Source organism: Oncorhynchus kisutch, linkage group LG3 (genome assembly GCF_002021735.2).
Source record: "Oncorhynchus kisutch isolate 150728-3 linkage group LG3, Okis_V2, whole genome shotgun sequence".
Lineage (NCBI taxonomy): Eukaryota > Metazoa > Chordata > Actinopteri > Salmoniformes > Salmonidae > Oncorhynchus > Oncorhynchus kisutch.
Window position 1 is genome coordinate 17,712,134 of NC_034176.2, and position 20,456 is coordinate 17,732,589.

At 44.7% G+C, this 20,456-nt stretch overlaps 1 protein-coding gene and 1 pseudogene across 4 annotated transcripts in view; one reads left to right on the forward strand and one right to left on the reverse strand.

The window, feature by feature from the left end:
- Positions 1-1,022: 1,022 nt before the first annotated feature.
- LOC109872977 (DNA polymerase epsilon catalytic subunit A-like) lies at positions 1,023-17,388 on the reverse strand (annotated as a pseudogene).
- Positions 17,345-20,456, forward strand: part of LOC109876227 (acetyl-CoA carboxylase 2-like) — a 60,052-nt gene continuing 56,940 nt past the window's right edge. For 2 of the 4 annotated variants that reach the window (XM_020468689.2, XM_020468696.2), the window contains exon 1: positions 17,354-17,878. In XM_020468689.2, coding sequence (XP_020324278.1) covers positions 17,693-17,878 — 186 coding nt within the window. In that variant the 5' untranslated portion in view covers positions 17,354-17,692. Of the gene's footprint in view, positions 17,879-20,456 lie in introns of all 4 variants that reach the window. The other 2 variants (XM_031818032.1, XM_031818029.1) reach the window with 2 other exon arrangements.

Here is a 20,456-nt window from a genome sequence, read left to right on the forward strand (position 1 = left end):
AATTAAACGAGCGTCAGTGACGGCCGGGCGCACCGAGAAGGCAACAACATTGGGATTTTGGCTGCTCTCAAAAGCTTGTCTGGGACAGCTAAATTGCGGCCAAAAACGTGTAGTGTACACCTGGTTTAAGAGTCTATTTGACGATCTTGTAGCATCATAAAATAATCCCCATAAACATCTGTCAATTTAAATGAGAGATATCTGCGGTGGAAGGTGGTTGAGCTACAGCGGTGTTTGTCAGACCACGAGACATTGGTATTCTCAAGAAAACTTCTGTAGCAACCGAACAAACTACTTTTGCTCCATGTCTGAGGTCTGTAACGCCAACTTGTCTGTAGCGTCGAAACCGTTTGGGCTACAAACCAATGCGCCACAGGACTCTTCTGTTTGAAGGTCACCTGGTACAGGTTTAGAAACTTTTATGAAAGTATGGAGGTAGTTTTGTCCCCCCCCCCCCCTCAAAAAAAGGGGTTAAATACATGTCCGAAAAAATACAATATTTTCTTGGCTTTCTATCTAGGAGATACAGGAAATACACTTCAAAACCTGTCTGTTTTACCATTTATGAATATGGTATTGAATGCGTTTCTATGGGCTATAGTAGTAAAGGGCAAATTCAATAATGTATAAAAACATGTTCTTTCTTCATACCTACAGGGGTCCTAAAATGCTAAATCAAATAGCCAAACAATCCATGGTATGACCATCTTAAAACAATTCCATATGTTAGCTTGTATTGTTTTTTTTACTGTACCTGTCTGTTTTGCCATTTATGAATGAATTATTGAATGCAATTCTTTGGACTATAGTAGTAAAGGTGCAAATTCAATATTTTATACACATTTTTTGTTTTTTGTTATACCTACAGGGGTCCTAAAATTCTAAATCAAATAGCTTAATGTTTTTTTTTTTACTGTAAAGTGTGTTGTGATTTAAAATGCGCTTGAAATATATTGATTTGATACAATGCATCTTGTTCTAATGGCAGACAGGCAGAGAGACATGACTTGCAGCACTCATCATTAGCTCATCTCCAGAGAGATCATGGCCCTGAAAGCCATCAGACCGAGAGGATAAATGGGTGAGAAGAATGTAGTCTGGGCCCAAATCAGTGCGTAAAAACCATGAAATAAAAGCTCATACTATTCCTGTGAGGCACATTAGCATCTGATTCCAGAGGGAAGAGGTACCACAGGATGTTTAGGACTGATGGGGGTTCCATATCTCAGCACTCAGCACTCAATCAATGACTTACTTACCATGGCTGGGTCAACGATAAATAGGACAGATACAGTGCCTTGCGAAAGTATTCGGCCCCCTTGAACTTTGCGACCTTTTGCCACATTTCAGGCTTCAAACATAAAGATATAAAGAATCAACAACAAGTGGGACACAATCATGAAGTGGAACGACATTTATCGGATATTTCAAACTTTTTTAACAAATCAAAAACTGAAAAATTGGGCGTGCAAAATTATTCAGCCCCCTTAAGTTAATACTTTGTAGCGCCACCTTTTGCTGCGATTACAGCTGTAAGTCGCTTGGGGTATGTCTCTATCAGTTTTGCACATCGAGAGACTGACATTTTTTCCCATTCCTCCTTGCAAAACAGCTCGAGCTCAGTGAGGTTGGATGGAGAGCATTTGTCAACAGCAGTTTTCAGTTCTTTCCACAGATTCTCGATTGGATTCAGGTCTGGACTTTGACTTGGCCATTCTAACACCTGGATATGTTTATTTTTGAACCATTCCATTGTAGATTTTGCTTTATGTTTTGGATCATTGTCTTGTTGGAAGACAAATCTCCGTCCCAGTCTCAGGTCTTTTGCAGACTTCCAGAATGGTCCTGTATTTGGCTCCATCCATCTTCCCATCAATTTTAACCATCTTCCCTGTCCCTGCTGAAGAAAAGCAGGCCCAAACCATGATGCTGCCACCACCATGTTTGACAGTGGGGATGGTGTGTTCAGGGTGAGGCGCTGTGTTGCTTTTACGCCAAACATAACGTTTTGCATTGTTCCCAAAAAGTTCAATTTTGGTTTCATCTGACCAGAGCACCTTCTTCCACATGTTTGGTGTGTCTCCCAGGTGGCTTGTGGCAAACTTTAAACAACACTTTTTATGGATATCTTTAAGAAATGGCTTTCTTCTTGCCACTCTTCCATAAAGGCCAGATTTGTGCAATATACGACTGATTGTTGTCCTATGGACAGAGTCTCCCACCTCAGCTGTAGATCTCTGCAGTTCATCCAGAGTGATCATGGGCCTCTTGGCTGCATCTCTGATCAGTCTTCTCCTTGTATGAGCTGAAAGTTTAGAGGGACGGCCAGGTCTTGGTAGATTTGCAGTGGTCTGATACTCCTTCCATTTCAATATTATCGCTTGCACAGTGCTCCTTGGGATGTTTAAAGCTTGGGAAATCTTTTTGTATCCAAATCCGGCTTTAAACTTCTTCACGTATCTCGGACCTGCCTGGTGTGTTCCTTGTTCTTCATGATGCTCTCTGCGCTTGTAACGGACCTCTGAGACTATCACAGTGCAGGTGCATTTATACGGAGACTTGATTACACACAGGTGGATTGTATTTATCATCATTAGTCATTTAGGTCAACATTGGATCATTCAGAGATCCTCACTGAACTTCTGGAGAGAGTTTGCTGCACTGAAAGTAAATGGGCTGAATAATTTTGCACGCCCAATTTGTAAGTTTTTGATTTGTTAAAAAAGTTAGAAATATCCAATAAATGTCGTTCCACTTCATGATTGTGTCCCACTTGTTGTTGATTCTTCACAAAAAATACAGTTTTATATCTTTATGTTTGAAGCCTGAAATGTGACAAAAGGTCGCAAAGTTCAAGGGGGCCGAATACTTTCGCAAGGCACTGTATATACAATTGAGAGAGAGGGTTTCAGAGAAGAAAAAACGATGATTTCGCTTCGGAAAATGTCCAATGAAAATAGAAACTGTCAGTTGTGTCATTTACAAAAAAGATTTATTGACAAAAATATGAAGACAAAAAAAAAACTTGACAATAGTACTATATTTGTTGTAATCAATGAGATTTCCTATTACAAAGGCAAAACACACCATATCTACAATTTTGTCTGGAGACTAGTAAAGACTGGAAAGCTGATTGACGCGATTGGCAACTCATTTACGTTTACAGTACATGGGTGGTCAAGAAATGTCGTTTATGTGTTGATTTTACAGCTACTGTATAGAAAATCATAGAGGAATAAAGATGCATGATCATAATTTCTTGTCACATCAAAGATAGATTGTCTCAAAGTTAGCAATATGCCCATCCTGTCCATTCAGCCTTCAATCAAGGCTTTTTTTGTCTGCCCAATGCAATCGTGAAGTAGTCAAGATTTTGGCTCATGAGACTGCTCTGAAAATAATCTTAATCACCAAATATTTTTAAAATATCAAGTTTGAGAGGAGTAAAACAGTGAGCTAACATTCCCTATTTATCTATGCATTGTAGGCAGGCCCACATTATTTGAGCTATACAGGTTCCGTTTTGGACGTGTGTAAAACCCCCTCCATGATGTAGGCTACGTGTCCATGCCCATTATGCAACAAGAGATGATATTTAGAAGTTATCTGTAACCTGTAAAAGTTGCTTATTTTCCAGTTTCACATGTTCCAAACCCAAGCCCTCCCTTACGCTTACAATAATGCTGGTTCAACAGCAATGCATGTCTTTTATCCAGGCAATTTTATGGCATCTGTAACGGTCTGAGTGTAGTGGGTGAGGAGTCAGGCGCAGGAAGCAGAGAGTTCAGGGGAGTGCTACTTTAATGCACTGAGAAAAAACGCTGAACATAAGCCAACCCTCACAAACACACAGGGCGTACTGAACAAACAAATGCCCCAAACAGGGGGACTTAAACGGTCCAGGGAAAAACCACAAAATGGGAAAACACAAAACCCATCGATGTGCACAATAGTACACCAAACAGACGATCACAATAATTAATCCCGCACAAGGAACCCTGCGGGCCGGCTGACTAATAAAGCCTACTACCTAACACAAAACAGGTGCACACAATCAACACATAAGGAGGGGGAGGAAATAATCAGTAGCAGCTAGTAGGCCGGCGACGACGACCGCCGAGCGCCACCCGAACGGGAAGGGGAGTGTCCTTCGGTCGGAGTCGTGACAGTACCCCCCCCTTGACGCATGGCTCCCGCAGCGAGTCCAGAATGGCCCGTATCGTATACGCCGTGGACCCCTCGATGTCCAGGGGGGGAGGAGGGACCTCCAGCACCTCACCGTCCTGTAGGGGACCAGCTACCACCGGCCTGAGGAGAGACACATGAAACGAGGGGTTAATACGATAATAGGAAGGGAGTTGTAATCGATAACACACCTCGTTTATTCTCCTCAGGACTTTGAACGGCACTACACACTGCGGCCCAAGCTTCCGGCAGGGCACGCGGAGGGGCAGGTTTCGGGTCGAGAGCCAGACCCTGTCCCCTGGTACAAACACGGGGGCCTCACTGCGGTGGCGGTCAGCACTCCTTTTCTGCCGTCCACTAGCCTGTTGAAGGGATTCCTGGACGTCCCTCCAGGTTTCTTTGGAGCGCTGCACCCATTCCTCCACCGCAGGAGCCTCGGTCTGGCTCGGATGCCACGGTGCCAGGACCGGCTGGTACCCCAACACACACTGAAAGGGGGACACATTAGTAGAGGAGTGGCGTAATGAGTTCTGGGCCATTTCCGCCCAGGGGATGTATCTCGCCCACTCCCCTGGCCGGTCCTGGCAGTACGACCGCAGAAACCTACCCACCTCCTGGTTTACTCTCTCCACCTGCCCATTACTTTCGGGGTGATAACCGGAGGTCAGGCTGACCGAGACCCCCAGACGCTCCATGAACGCACTCCATACTCGGGACGTAAACTGGGGACCCCGATCAGAAACGATGTCCTCCGGCACCCCATAGTGCCGGAAGACGTGGGTGAATAGTGCCTCCGCAGTCTGTAGGGCCGTTGGGATACCGGGCAACGGGAGGAGACGGCAGGACTTAGAGAACCGATCCACAATCACCAGAATCGTGGTGTTGCCCTGAGACAGGGGAAGGTCGGTCAGGAAATCTACGGATAGATGTGACCATGGCCGTTGTGGAACGGGGAGGGGTTGTAACTTCCCTCTAGGAAGGTGCCTAGGAGCCTTACTCTGGGCGCATACCGAACAGGAGGAGACATAAACCTTAACGTCCCTAGCCAAGGTAGGCCACCAATACCTCCCCCGAAGGCTCCCTACTGTCCTCCTCACCCCAGGGTGACCCGAGGAGGGTAGGACGTGAGCCCACCGAATCAGTTGGTCCCGAACACCAAGCGGCACGTACCTCCGCCCCGCCGGACACTGAGGAGGCGCTGGTTCAGCCCGTAACGCCCGCTCGATGTCCGAGTCCACCTCCCATACCACCGGTGCCATCAGCTTTGAGGCCGGAAGGATGGGAGTAGGTTCGGTGGACCTATCCTCCGTGTCGTAAAAGCGGGACAGTGCGTCCGCTTTCACGTTCTGGGAGCCCGGTCTATATGATAAAGTGAACCGGAATCGAGTGAAAAACATGGCCCACCTTGCCTGCCGCGGGTTCAGTCTCCTAGCTGCCCGAATATACTCCAGATTTTGGTGGTCGGTCCAGATGAGAAAGGGGTGCTTAGCCCCCTCAAGCCAGTGTCTCCACACCTTCAGAGCCCTGACCACCGCTAACAACTCCCTGTCCCCCACATCATAGTTACGCTGGGCTGAGCTTACTCGAGAAGAAAGCGCAGGGGCGGAGTTTTGGTGGCGTACCCGAGCGCTGTGATAGCACGGCACCCACCCCAGCCTCGGACGCGTCCACCTCCACTATGAATGCTAGAGAGGGGTCCGGATGCGCCAACACGGGCGCATCCGCGAACAGCGCCTTCAACCTGTTGAAAGCTCTGTCCGCCTCTGCCGACCACTGCAACCGCACCGGGCCCCCCTTTAGCAGTGAGGTAATTGGAGCCGCTACCTGGCCAAAACCCCGGATAAACCTCCGGTAGTAGTTGGAAAAACCCAAAAACCGCTGCACCTCTTTTACCGTGGTTGGAGTCGGCCAATTACGCACGGCCTCACTGCGGTCACCCTCCATCTCCACCCCCGAGGTGGAAATGCGATAACCCAGAAAGGAGACGGCTCGTTTGGAGAACACACACTTCTCAGCCTTGACGTATAGGTCATGCTCCAGCAGTCTACCAAGCACCTTGCGTACCAGAGACACATGCGCGGCGTGAGTGGCTGAGTAGATCAGAATGTCATCGATATAAACAACCACTCCCTGCCCGTGCAGGTCCCTGAGAATATCGTCTACAAAGGATTGAAAAATGGCTGGAGCATTTTTTAACCCATACGGCATGACGCGGTACTCATAGTGGCCCGATGTGGTACTAAATGCGGTTTTCCACTCGTCTCCCTTCCGAATACGCACCAAGCTATACGCGCTCCTGAGATCCAATTTTGTGAAGAACTGCGCTCCCTGAAACGATTCCACTGCCGTAGCAATGAGAGGTAGTGGGTAGCTGAACCCCACTGTGATGGCATTTAGACCTCTATAATCAATACAGGGACGCAAACCTCCCTCCTTTTTCTTCACAAAAAAGAAACTCGAGGAGACGGGTGAAATGGAGGACCGAATGTACCCCTGTCCCAGAGACTCCGTGACATAGGTCTCCATAGCCAACGTCTCCTCTTGGGACAATGGGTACACGTGACTCTTGGGAAGCGCAGCGTTTACCTGGAGATCTATCGCACAATCCCTTCCCGGTCGATGTGGTGGTAATTTAGTCGCCTTCTTTTTACTAAAAGTGATTGCCAAATCGGCATACTCGGGGGGAATGCACACTGTGGGACCCTGGTCTGGACTTGCCACCGAGGTGGCACCGTCGGAAACTCCCAGACACCTTCCAGAACACTCCTCTGACCACCCCTGGAGAACCCCCTGTCTCCACAAAATTTTAGGATTGTGCCGGGCCAGCCAGGGAATCCCTAACACCACTGGAAACGCAGGTGAATCAATAATATAGAGACTGATACGCTCCCTATGATTCCCCTGCGTTACCATGTCCAGTGGGATCGTGGTCTCCCTGACCACCCCTGACCCTAATGGCCGGCTATCTAGGGAGTGCACGGGAAAGGGAGAATCTATCGGCACAAGCGGAACACCTAATTTAATAGCAAGTCCGCGATCCATAAAGTTCCCAGCTGCGCCTGAATCGACTAGCGCCCTATGCTGGGAAGAGGGGAAAAATTTAAGGAAAAAAATCAAGACAAACATGTGACCAACAGGGGGTTCTGGGTGAGTTTGGTGCTGACTCACCTGGGGTGATCGAGAAATGTTCCGCCTACCATCTCGACTCCCAGACGGACCCACCCAGCACCGATCGGCCGTGTGTCCTCTCCGACCACAGTTGGTGCAGAGGGAGCCTCCTCCTCCGGTACCCCTCGGCAAAGCCCCTCCCAACTCCATCGGAACAGGAGTGGAGGTGCTGGGTGGTGGAACACACAGGACCCTCTCCGAACGCCCGCGGGCAGCCAGTAGATTGTCCAGTCGGATGGACATGTCAATTAGCTCATCCAAGGAAAGAGCGGTGTCCCGACACGCTAGCTCCCTGCGGACATCCTCCCGGAGACTACACCTGTAGTGGTCGATAAGGGCCCTGTCGTTCCATCCGGATCCTGCTGCCAAGGTACGGAACTCCAACGCGTAATCCTGGGCGCTCCTTTTCTCCTGCCGGAGATGGAATAGTCGTTCTCCCGCCGCTCGGCCATCTGGAGGATGGCGCGGAAACGGCGCGGAAACGGCGAGAAAACTCGGGGTAGTGCTCCTTAGCTGAGTCTGGGCCATTCCAAACTGCATTTGCCCACTCCAGAGCATGACCCGTGAGGCAGGAGATGAGGACATTCACCCTCTCCGCTCCCGAGGGAGTAGGTCTGACGGTGGCCAGGTACAGTTCTAGCTGGAGTAAGAACCCCTGGCACCCTGCTGCCGCTCCATCATAGACCCTCGGGAGCGTAAGACGGAGGGTGCTGGAGTCGGGAGATGGGGAATCCTGAGGAGGGGGGGCCGAAGGTGGAGAGAGGAAACCGCTTCTCTCCCATCGGTCCATTCTCTCCATCACCAGATCCATCGCTGTTCCGATCCGATGAAGGACGGTGGTGTGATGTAGAACCCTCTCTTCCATCGAGGGGAGGGGAGTGGCTGTTGCTCCTGCTGACTCCCTTCCAGTGGTGCGGGATTCTGTAACGGTCTGAGTGTAGTGGGTGAGGAGTCAGGCGCAGGAAGCAGAGAGTTCAGGGGAGTGCTACTTTAATGCACTGAGAAAAAACGCTGAACATAAGCCAACCCTCACAAACACACAGGGCGTACTGAACAAACAAATGCCCCAAACAGGGGGACTTAAACGGTCCAGGGAAAAACCACAAAATGGGAAAACACAAAACCCATCGATGTGCACAATAGTACACCAAACAGACGATCACAATAATTAATCCCGCACAAAGAACCCTGCGGGCCGGCTGACTAATAAAGCCTACTACCTAACACAAAACAGGTGCACACAATCAACACATAAGGAGGGGGAGGAAATAATCAGTAGCAGCTAGTAGGCCGGCGACGACGACCGCCGAGCGCCACCCGAACGGGAAGGGGAGTGTCCTTCGGTCGGAGTCGTGACAGCATCATTACATTTTACATGTATTTATTGTTGTATAATTATATTACAACACACTTATTAGAATTATTCACCTCAGCAGCGACCCATCATTCAAGGCATGGTATATTGGCATTAATTCGTGTCACATACCAGTTTGAAAACAATGTAAAAAAATATCTATATATCATTGAGTTAATAAAGCCGCATACAAACATGGTCTCTTTTTTGTTTTCTTGAGGAAGGCAGCTCCAAAATGCAGCTGTTTCAGCCTAGCTCAGTGCTTTCTGTGGTGGTGGGGCAAGCCAGCAGAAAATATGGGCCGCTGAGCCGTGATTGGCTCAGTGTTCTGTCATTCATGGGGACACTACGTCACGCCAAATCTAAGGGTAGACAGAAAATTCTAGCCCCTTGGGTGCTGCCATATAGCTACATTAGAAGTGCCCATCCAAGAAGGCTCAAGGTCATTGCCCCTGAAAAGGCAGTTAACCCAATGTTCCTAGGCCGTCATTGAAAATAAGAATTTGTTCTTAAAACTGACTTGCCTAGTTAAATAAAGGTTAAAAAAAACACACAAAAAAACTAATTGGTCACAGATAAAATGACGTCAAATCACGTTATATCCACAGTAGCTTTGATTTAACTGACGTCAACATCATACTTCAAAATCTTAGCTTAGCAGTCATCATCATCATGAATCAACTGAAAACAACTGTTTACTCGAAACTGCAAAATCTGAATTTAGAGAGTTCAAGACAACTGGGAACTCTGGAAAAACAAGCTGATTCAACTTTTTTTTTTTCTCGAGTTCTCAGTTGTCTTGAAAGCACCATAAATCCAGAGAATGCCAGACTTTGATGAAAAAGTTTGATGACAAAATTTGACCATGACGAAGGATATACTATTCTGAATTGGTACTTGAAATTATATAAGTAGAAATGTAAGCTGTAGCGTTTCACTCACCTGTGCCACTGAGGGATCCTTGCAAAGGTCAACATCGCAGCAGGTTGTAGTGGTGGCAGATGACCTCGGGCAGGAAGCAGTAGTTTCAGGGGTCCCGGAACTGGGTGTCCTCCGAAAACTCACCCACGTCCACCAGGCTCAGCAGGTCCCTCTTTAGCTTATTCACCATGTTGGCCTCCAGGGAGAGCACCTATAGGGGAGGGTTGTATTCATTAGCATGAAACAGAAGAAAACAGAACTGAAATGCTCATTTTAATTTTGCGTTACGGAACACTTTGAAACAGTGTGCACTAATGTATGACACTGGGGTGTATTCACTAGGCACATAACGGAAGCAAACGGGCCGGGACTACCTGAACTTGTCCAATAACAAACACTAATTTTCATTGCAAAACTTTGACATTACGGTGTGACCCGTGTTCCCAGTCACTGACGTGGCAGACGTATTTGATGAACTCCAGGGCTGGGTTTCTGAGTGGCAGGTGGGAGCCGGGCAGTAGAGCTCTGCTACCCGACACCGACTGGCCCCAACATTATACATCAACTTAGGACTGGCTAGGACCTGTTTTTTCCCCATAAATAACTAGGCTACGGGCAGGGCTCAGGTATCACTACATTTATCACCAACATTTTGAAGCTGAGCCATTTGCTTGTAGTCTTGTTATCACCAACCTCAGTGAGTCACAGCTGTGTAGTCATGTGGGTCACGCGTCAGCCATGCTAATTTGCTCGTGCTCTGCTGTGCAGTACAGCCATATCTGACTAAGATCATAACATGATGTCAGAAGTACTTCAACCACATCAAAAGAAAGAGACAGCAAGCTGCCTGGGTGCAGGGAGTCAGTGACTGACATAGAATAGCAGCTAATGGGTTTACTAACAGAGGAAGTTATTTTTAATTTCGGGCAGAGCCGGGCTTTAAATTTGGCAGAAGCAATCAGGCCCGGGTATGGTAGGGTAGGGCCTGAATGTCACAGGAATGGGTTGGGTTTAAAATTCATGCCCGTGCATGGCTCTATGGGGAAGGACGGGGAACATCTCTGAGGGCTGGGTCACAGTCCGGGTGCCTGTCACCAGTAGCGTAAAGTACTTAAGTAAAAACTCATTATATTTTGAATGCTTAGCAGGACAGAAAATGGTGCAATTCACACACTTATCAAGAGAACAACCCTGGTCATCCCCACTGCCTCTGATTTGACGGACTAACTAAACACACATGCTTCACTTGTAAATGATGTCCGAGTGTTGGTGTGCCCCTGGCAATCCGCAAATAGAAGAAGAAAAAAAAAACATGAAAATTGTGCCGTCTGGTTTGCGTAATATAAGGAATTTGAAATTATTCATGCTTTTACTTTTGATACTCAAGTATATTTTAAAGGAAATCCTTTTAGTATTTTACTCAAGTAGAATTTGACTGGGTGACTCACTTTTACTTGAGTCATTTTAAACTAAAGCTATCTTTACTTTTACTCAAGTATGACAATTAGGTACCTTTTCCACCACTACCAGTCACCTTCTTCTGGATCTTCTGGGTGATGCTGAAGAAGTTCTGGGTCAGGATGCTTGACACATACTCCTGAGAGAAGGAGATCATACCTGTGGGGGTCGGAGGACTGTCATGGAATTATTGTAATCAAAAGGAGAGACTTTTACATTTCTTCAAAACAAGTCAACTTTATTATTTAATTACTGCAGTAATGGAGTTTGTCAATGAGGGGATTCACAGAGTTCAAGTAACAGACATCTCAACATCAACTGTTCAGAGGAGACTGCGTGAATCAGGCTTTCATGGTCGAATTGCTGCAAAGAAACGACTAGGAAGAAGAGTAGGAATAGGAAGAAGAGACTTGCTTGGGCCAAGAAACATGAGCAATGGACAATTGACCAGTGGAAATCTATGTCCTTTGGTCTGATGAGACCAAAGTTGAGATTTCTGGTTCCAACCGCAGTGTCTTTGTGAGGTGCAAAGCTGTCATCAAGGTGGCTACTTTGAAGAATCTAAAATTGTAAATATATTTAACACTATTTTGGTTACTACATGATTTCATATGTGTTATTTCATAGTTTTAATGTCTTCACTATTATTCTACAATGTAGAAAATAGTAAAAACAAAGAAAAATGTTGAATGAGTAGGTTTGTCCAAACTTTTGACTTGTACTGTACCTTGTGGCTTTGTGGTACCGCTCTCTCATTACTTACCGAGAAGAGCGCTGGAGTCTCCTGCTGCTTGCTGGGAAGCCTGCCCTGCTCCCCCGCCTCTTAATGGGTGTGGTTCCTGGGGCGTTACGTCTTTTCTTCACTCGCATGCCGTGGTCAACGGCAGCGATGTAGGCTAAGAGGAAACAGAGGAGACATGATAAAAGGATGGATGGATTTGTGCAGGAAATCAGGGAGCTGTGCCCACGCACCCCCTCCAAATTCATTATGGATCAAACACTGTACACATGATATGATAACAGACGGTCATGAGGAAGTATTTCAGACAGGAGGCAGTCTGGGCCAGACACTGCATGATGTTCCAGCAGCTCTACCATCAGCTCCTCCACCTCATCCATGTCTCCAGCGCCATCCTCCTCCTCATGGTCAGCTTCCTCCTCATCCTCACTGCTCTCCTCTTCCTCTCCACCCCCATTTCCCTTCTTCTAGGCTGTCCCTTTCTGAAAGTTAATGCAGGTGGTGTGTCATTTTTACCCCAGCCTTTTTCATTGCTTGTGAGAAATGGGAAACACATACACACATTGTTTAAAAGCAGGTCCAGTAGAACTAGAATGTACCTCTCCATACAGGAGAGGGCAGCTGAAGGGCAGCTTTCCCTCCACTCTTCCATAATTTGCCAGATGCATCCACATAAGGATCTCCCAGCAGTGGGAGAAGGAGTGAATACTGCAAGGAAGATGATTGAGGATTGTTTTGGTCAGATAAAGTAAAAAATAAATAATTAATTTAATTTCTTTATGGTCAGTGTTGTTCCCTTTACCGGACGACGCTAGGCCAATTGTGCATCGCCCCACGGACATCCCGGTCGCGGACGGTGATTTAGCTCGAACCCTTATTTATTCATTCAAGCATCCATGAACTTGACAGGGCTTGCCATCACTCAGCCACCATGCATCACTGATTTTTATTTTATTTTAAATGTATTTATTTTAATTTGACCCCTTTTTCTCCCCAATTTCGTGGTATCCAATTGTTTTTACTATCTTGTCTCATCGCTACAACTTCCGTACGGGCTCGGGAGAGACGAAGGTTGAAAGTCCGATACACAACCCAAGCCGCATCCAACCCGATTACAACAGAGCCTGGGCGCGAACCCAGGGTCTCTGGTGGCACAGCTATTTGTTTAGTAGTCAAAAATATTGTTTTCTTATGTTCAGTAATTGGCATATATGTTATAAAACAGCAACGTTCTAGAGGGATAGTAGTACATGGGGCGGGGAGCAACGTAATCGATGGCGTCCTCTATCCTTCTCTTCTTGGTGCACAGCAGGATGCGGTTTAAGTTCCCCTACACCACGGTGGAGGTAGGTAGGTAGTCCAACTGAACTGACCACACCAGATAGAGACAACAGAAAGAGAGAGAAGAGTGAAAGAGAGGAGAGAGAGACTGACAGACTGCGAGAGACATTTGATTTTATTAGGATCTCTTTTAGTCCTCATTTGGACTTATCTTCCAAGAGTCCTTAAACATTAAAATACAATTTATAATACGATCATATTTTCAGATATAACACACTGACATATTGACCAGATAAATACTCTAACAGTCTAAAAAGATAGATAGGTTCCTTCATCTACCATAGTCCTGCACAACCTTCCAATGTACTATATTTAAAAGGTCCTGAAGTCCTGTTTGAATGCATATATTGAAAGGTTTCTGGTTTGCACAGATAAATTCCTCAATGTCTTTATTGCTCTGAAGCTAAATTTTCTTTTGTATTGACTGAATATCTGGTCTCTTACCAACTGAATATTGTTGTGAATGGAGTTTGACTGTTTTAAATGGTGGACATTGTGAAATAAAATTAGCATATTTTTTTAAATGATCTTTTTGATTGATGACCAACCAAGAGCATTGTGCATGACTACAACATAATAACCAAATATCCACCGTAAAACAATCCTTGCTACTTTGTTCTGTGGAATCTGCTGCCTCCTAATTTTACTTGCTGAGACAGCGAGAGCGACAAAGATGGAGGGAGATAGGGACAGAGAGACAGCAAGACAGAAACAGAGGTAGAGAGAACGACAAAGACAGAGAGCGAGAGAGACAGAAGAGAATAGGCAGCCTGGTCAACAGAGTAGCAGAGACGGCCTCTGAGTGGTTCCCAAACTCCCACATCACCACCGTCGTCAGAGGACAGGAGAACCCTGTAGGATTGAGTTAGATTAAACAGCTCCTCCAATACATTTGTACTAAACACACACACACACACCACATACACACACACACACACACACACACACACACACACACACACACACACACACACACACACACACACACACACACACACACACACACACACACACCACATACACACACACACACACACACACACACACACACGCACACACACACACACACACACACACACACACACACACACACACACACACACACACACACACACACACACACACACACACACACTGTACTAAAAGTTTACTTGTTCTATGAAACAGAAAACATTTGGCTGTTATCCTGTTTATCTAAATCTTAACAACTTAGTAGTTACTGTATTTCTGACTGTTATTCTTTCTTTTTGCAACATGAAATCACTATTAGTTAGCATGTGGAACATTCAGGGCCTAAACTCATCAACCTTTGGACTGAATAGTTCAGCACTGGAGTTCAACAAAAATCTTAAAGATGTTGATGTCATCATTCTGCAGGAGACATGGTGTAAGGCTGAAATTGTCACTTACTGTCCCACAGGCTACAGAGAGGTAATCACAGAAATACAGCTCTGTCAATAGAGGCAGAGACTCTGGATGATTGATCATTTGGTACAAATCCAAAATCTAATTGATCCCGTCAAAATGAGTAAATATCATATTTGGTTAAAACTGAAAAATAACTGAAACTGACAGAAAAATATGTGTTCCTTTGAACTATATACAACCCCCCCCCCCCTCAGAATCCCCATATTACTCAGAGATCTTCCCCACCCTTGAGGAAGAGATGTGCCATTTATAGGCCCAGGGAAATGTGCTCATCTGTGGGGACACAAATGCGTGCACAGGACACTACCTGATCTAATGACCACAAGAGGGGACAGCTTTATTACAGGCCATACTGTTTCTAACTCCCCCATAGAAACAACAGTGACAGCTCCATCAACAAAAACAGAAGGGAACTGTTTCAGCTCTGTCGAAGCCTGGGTCTGTACTTTGTCAATGGTAGGTTATGGGGGGACTCTTTGGAGAGATTCACCCATTGCTCACCTCTAAACCACAGCACAGTAGACTATATGATTATAGACATTGATCCTTTCTCTCTCAGCTCAGTCACTGTCAAACCACTAACACCTCCGTCTGATCATAGACAAATTACATTGCTCCTCCTAAGAACAGACATGGAAACAACTACACATTCACAGCCCAGTAAGCTGTACAACATCAGAAATTCATACAGATGGGCCCAAAACAGCACAGAAGAATACAAGAAAGCAACCTGTAACCAAAATATCCAAACACTCTTAGATAACTTTCTGGATAGCACATTCACTCACAGTGAAGAAGGCATCAATCTAGCACTTTAAAGCTATATAAAAACGTACACTCAGAACCAAACAAGCACAGTACAACAGCAAGCAGCTGACACTAATTGAGGAGTCAATATACACAAACAACTTCTGGCAAAATTTGTAAAAAATAAAACATCTAAACAAGAAGAATTAGCAATACAAAATGGTGACATATGGACAACCCATTTTAAAACAAATGCAGAATAATGCCAAAATCATGAGGAGTTGAAAAGATTAGAAAAAGCTATAAAGGACAATCAAAATCCATTGGACTCCTCAATTACTGACCAGGAGCACTGTGAGAAACTTCAGGCCCTCAAATTTTAAAAAAGCATACTAAATGAGATGCTCAAACTCACTAGTGCAAAATTTCAATTGGATATATTAAAACTGTTTAATTTGATCCCGAGTGTAGTTTATTTCCTTGACATTTGGAATCAAGGACTCATAACCCAAATCTTTAAGAACGGAGACAAATGTGTTCCTAACAATTACAGAGGCATTTGTGTGAACAGTAACCTGGGGAAGGTTTTCTGTAAATGTAAGAGTTCTAAACGTCCTTAATAAGCACAATGTCTTGAGTAAAAGCCAAATTGGATTTATACCGAAACATTGCACGACTGATCATATTATACCCTGATAGATCAACATGTCCACCAAAATAATAAGTTTGCTTTATCAACTTCCAAAAAGCATTTCAAATCAAATCAACGTTTGTCACGTGCGCCGAATACAACATCAATAGTGGAAAAAAGGTATTAGGTGAACAATAGGTAAGTAAAGAAATAAAAACAACAGTAAAAAGACAGTGAAAAATAACAGTAGTGAGGCTATAAAAGTAGCGAGGCTTCATACAGACACAGGTTAGTCGGCCTGATTGAGGTAGTATGTACATGTAGATATTAGAGGTCGACAGATTATGGTTTTTCAACGCTGATACCGATATCGATTATTGGAGGACCAAAAAAGCCGATACCGATTAATCGGCAGGCATATATTAATAATATTTAACATAAGTAGACATGCCCTCATAATTGAATGTAGCACATATAAAGCACCCACAAGCTACCGCTGGCTTAATACACAATCATTGCGGGATGAATGAGTGAAGAATTTCCAGCCAAAGATATTAAAGTACTATTCTGAACATTACTGATATACTGAGTGACAAGTCAAGATATCTGCTGGTTTTATTGTTTGGTCAACCGCACCATTTAAAAATCAGTCCTTCCTCCCTCGCCCTGCAAGTGTATACTCATTAGACATCATCAGAAGCGTCCACTTCATTTGAGGGCTGAGAGGATCGGGTGTGTCTTGTGTTTGGACCATAACCATTCTCTTGCACGCTCTTCTTCAAGATTTTATGGCAGATTACAACGTATAAGTATATTGCTGCCACCTACTGAATTGGCAGTTTATCAGCCTACTATACTGTATTATGAATTAATTACCTCAGTAGTGAAGGCCTAGACACGTCACAGAAATACAATCAATTGCAAGTCAAAATGTGATTGGTTCATTCCACTGCCACTCAAATTCTGCTATAATGCAGTGGAATTGCAGAGGCCTTCTGTCCAGCTTCTGACGGCCTAGCCAATGGCTGGCTGAGCTAGCTAGGTTTTTCTACCCAGAGACCACCAAAGACACCCCTGATTGGATGGCGTTACCCAAACATATACATTTAAAATTACAACTTGAATAGGATAGGAATGCCCAAAGGATCCCATATCGCAAGAACCCTTTAAAATATAGCAACTGATGCAGCCAGCACACTTTACGCTCAGGCCGAGGAGTAGGGTTGCAACCTAGGGTAGATCCTTGCGTTCTGACCTCATAAGCACCAATACTAACAAAAACGTTTGTAAATCCGTTAGTGATCTGCGCTCTGGCACATTCAGACGAGAGTGCTCTCAAAGCAGAGTAGATCGCCAGAGTGAATTTACATACGCACCCGTGGACAACTTCAGACGGAATGCCCCCGACTCGCTCATAATTTGATTGATTTTTGGACATATTGTTTTGCCTAACAAGGGTTTTAATTAGTCACTAATGACAACTTCACATCGAACTGGCACTGCTGTAGTTACTTACAATGATATATTAAACGCTTTCATAGGTGGTGAGTAGCGCCTCTCAAGACTATTTTAACGTCAACCCAGAACTATTTTGAGCAGCATGGCACCTCATTCATACATGTTGCTTCATCAATAACAATCGCAACCCGAAATTGAGATTTGATAGGCCACTCACTGGAAGAAGGATATTCGTGTCAAATACATTAATCACAGCAACGTGATGTATGCTCTTTTCGCTCAGAATTCCGTGTACAAAATATTTTTAAGCAATACGATGTTTGAACTTTGTAACCCATCGACGTTACTTACTAGCGTTCAACAAGGGCGTACACCCCTGTTGTTTATCTGGTGCACACGTGTGGCCACCATAGACATTGTAACCATTACCACGCGCAACACGGTAGAGGTAAGCCTACGATTAATTAGTTAATTTAGGCGTTAACTACATTTACTAACGGAACTGACCTCGGTCATTTTCACTGCCAAGTTATCATAGTAATGTGTACTACATAGTATTGCATTTGGGAGTTTAAACTTGTTCAGTTCCACGAATATCCATCCACATTGTAGAATTACCCCTGAAATGTTTTAGGCTAATTCCAGAGAGATCGATAGACTACTGTTATCATTGTCTGAGATAGCTAGTACTTTTGTAGATTACCCTATCAGAAATATTGATGAGCGCGTTCTCTTTTGACCTAGTCTATTTGATGTTTAACAAACGTATTAGTAAACTATTTAATGGTCATACATGTTTGTGCTCACTGCTCAGCCATCTACTCAAGCATGTTATAGGAAATGGCCCTCCACCATTCTGAGCCAGGTTCACTTTGAAAGTAAAACTTGGCAGAGAAGATGCCTTTTTGTGGGAACGTGAGGGTAGCAAGGATGTCTTGCTTTAAGGATTTTGTATGCTGATATGGTATCATTTTGCTTGGTCCCTATACCAATCTTGTTTAGGCCAGCGGATCTCAAAGTGGGGTCCGCGGTTGAGGTACTGTAGGGGGTCTGCGGACAGCTCTATTTATTTATATTGGAGAGAAATAAATTATTTTATATATATATATATATATATATATATATATATATATATATATATGGCCAGGCCTCCTGAGTGGTGTAGCGGTCTAAGGCACTGCATCGCAGTACTTGAGGTGTCATTACAACCCCTGGTTCGATTCCAGACTGTGTCACAGTTGGCCGTGACCGGGAGACACATGAGGCGGTGCACAATTCGCCCAGCGTCGTCCGGGTTAGGGGAGGGATTGGCTGGCTGCGATTTTCTTGTCCCATTGCGCTCTAGTGACTCCTTGTGGCGGGCCGGGCGCCTGCAAGCTGATCTCAGTCGCCAGCTGAACATTGTTTCATTGGTACGGCTGTCTTCCGGGTTAAGCAAGCATGGTGTCAAGAAGCAGTGCGGCTTGGCAGGGTCGTGTTTTGGAGGATACATGGCTTTCGACCTTCGCCTCTCCTGAGTCTGTAACTACCAATCGGGGAGAAAAAGGGGTTATAACATTTTATTAAACAAAAAATTCAACTAATTTTGGCCAAGGTGGAAGAATTTGAAAGGGTGTAATACTGGGTATCCACAGTACTTCAACTCACCAATTATACATTTTAACTAACTATCTATATTCGCCCCCAATTATTATTTTTAAAACTTTTTTTCTTTTTCTTTTCTTAGATGCACTGTAATTTAAGCTTTAAAACTGCAGTTTATCTCCTCATGGCAAAATGTGTAAATTGCAGGATATTAGCTTTAAAGCTGCAACAACAAAAAATCTCTCTGCCCTATGATAATGTATAGAACTGCAGGAAAATTGCTTGAAAACTAAAATTCTCTCCTTTAAAATGTTTATTCCCAGACTCCAAGACTTGGTTCATTCAGCCATACACTGCCGAAGTCATAGATAACAAATAGCATACAAGGAGATTTACTAACCCAAGTTGTTCTGATTATGAGAGGTCTCTGATGAATTTGCTATCACAAAAGGGGTCCCCGGCCCCAAAAAGTTTGAGAACCCCTGGTTAAGGCTATATGACTTGCCTGCCTGCCTGTCCCAGATACTAACTACCTTTAGCGCCTATTGAAGAAGGTCCGGGGTACTTTTGTTAAGAGCTCTGACGCTCGATCTAACTGTGGACAGGCATCGCTTGCAGTACGGTTTTGGAAACATTAGTAACATTGTCATGCCCTGGTCGAAGTATTTTGTATTTATCTTCATGTATTGGGTCAGGCCAGGGTGTGGCATGGGTTTTTTGTAATTGTGGTGTGTTTGTCTTGGGGTTTTGGTAGTGGTATTGGGATTGTAGCTTAGTGGGTTATCTAGCAAAGTCTATGGCTGTCTGGAGTGGTTCTCAATCAGAGGCAGGTGTTTATCGTTGCCATATTCTTTGAGTTTGTCGTGGGTGATTGTCCTTAGTGTCTTTGTTCCTGTCTATGTGTTAGTTGACAAGTATAGGCTGTTTCGGTTTTCGTTACGTTTATTGTTTTGTAGTGTTTGTGTTATTTCGTGTTTACGTTTGTTTGATTAAAAATGGATCGCAATCTACACGCTGCGTTTTGGTCCGACTCTCCTTCACCACTAGAAAACCGTAACAAACATATCTTCCATATCAGCGAGAAATCATTAAAAAAGGCGAAATAGTACACCTTTCATAGGGTTAGTGTTCCTACACAGCCATATCCCCATGTTACAGCACGTGTTTACGGAAGACTGAGGCTGTGATAATTAGCTATCTAGCATTCCACGAACACCTGTGTAATGGAAGAAGGTTGACAGAAATGTGTTTGAACTATAAGTTTATATTTTATATTTGTGAAATTATTTTGATGTGATATGAAGGCAGGGGTGAAAGTAGATTTAATTTTTTACCGGTATGGGACACCCAAGCACGCACACTTTTATTTATTTATAGCCTAGGTGTAATCATAGAATCCCTATTAATATCATATGATCTCTGTGGGCCTGGTAGCCTCGGCC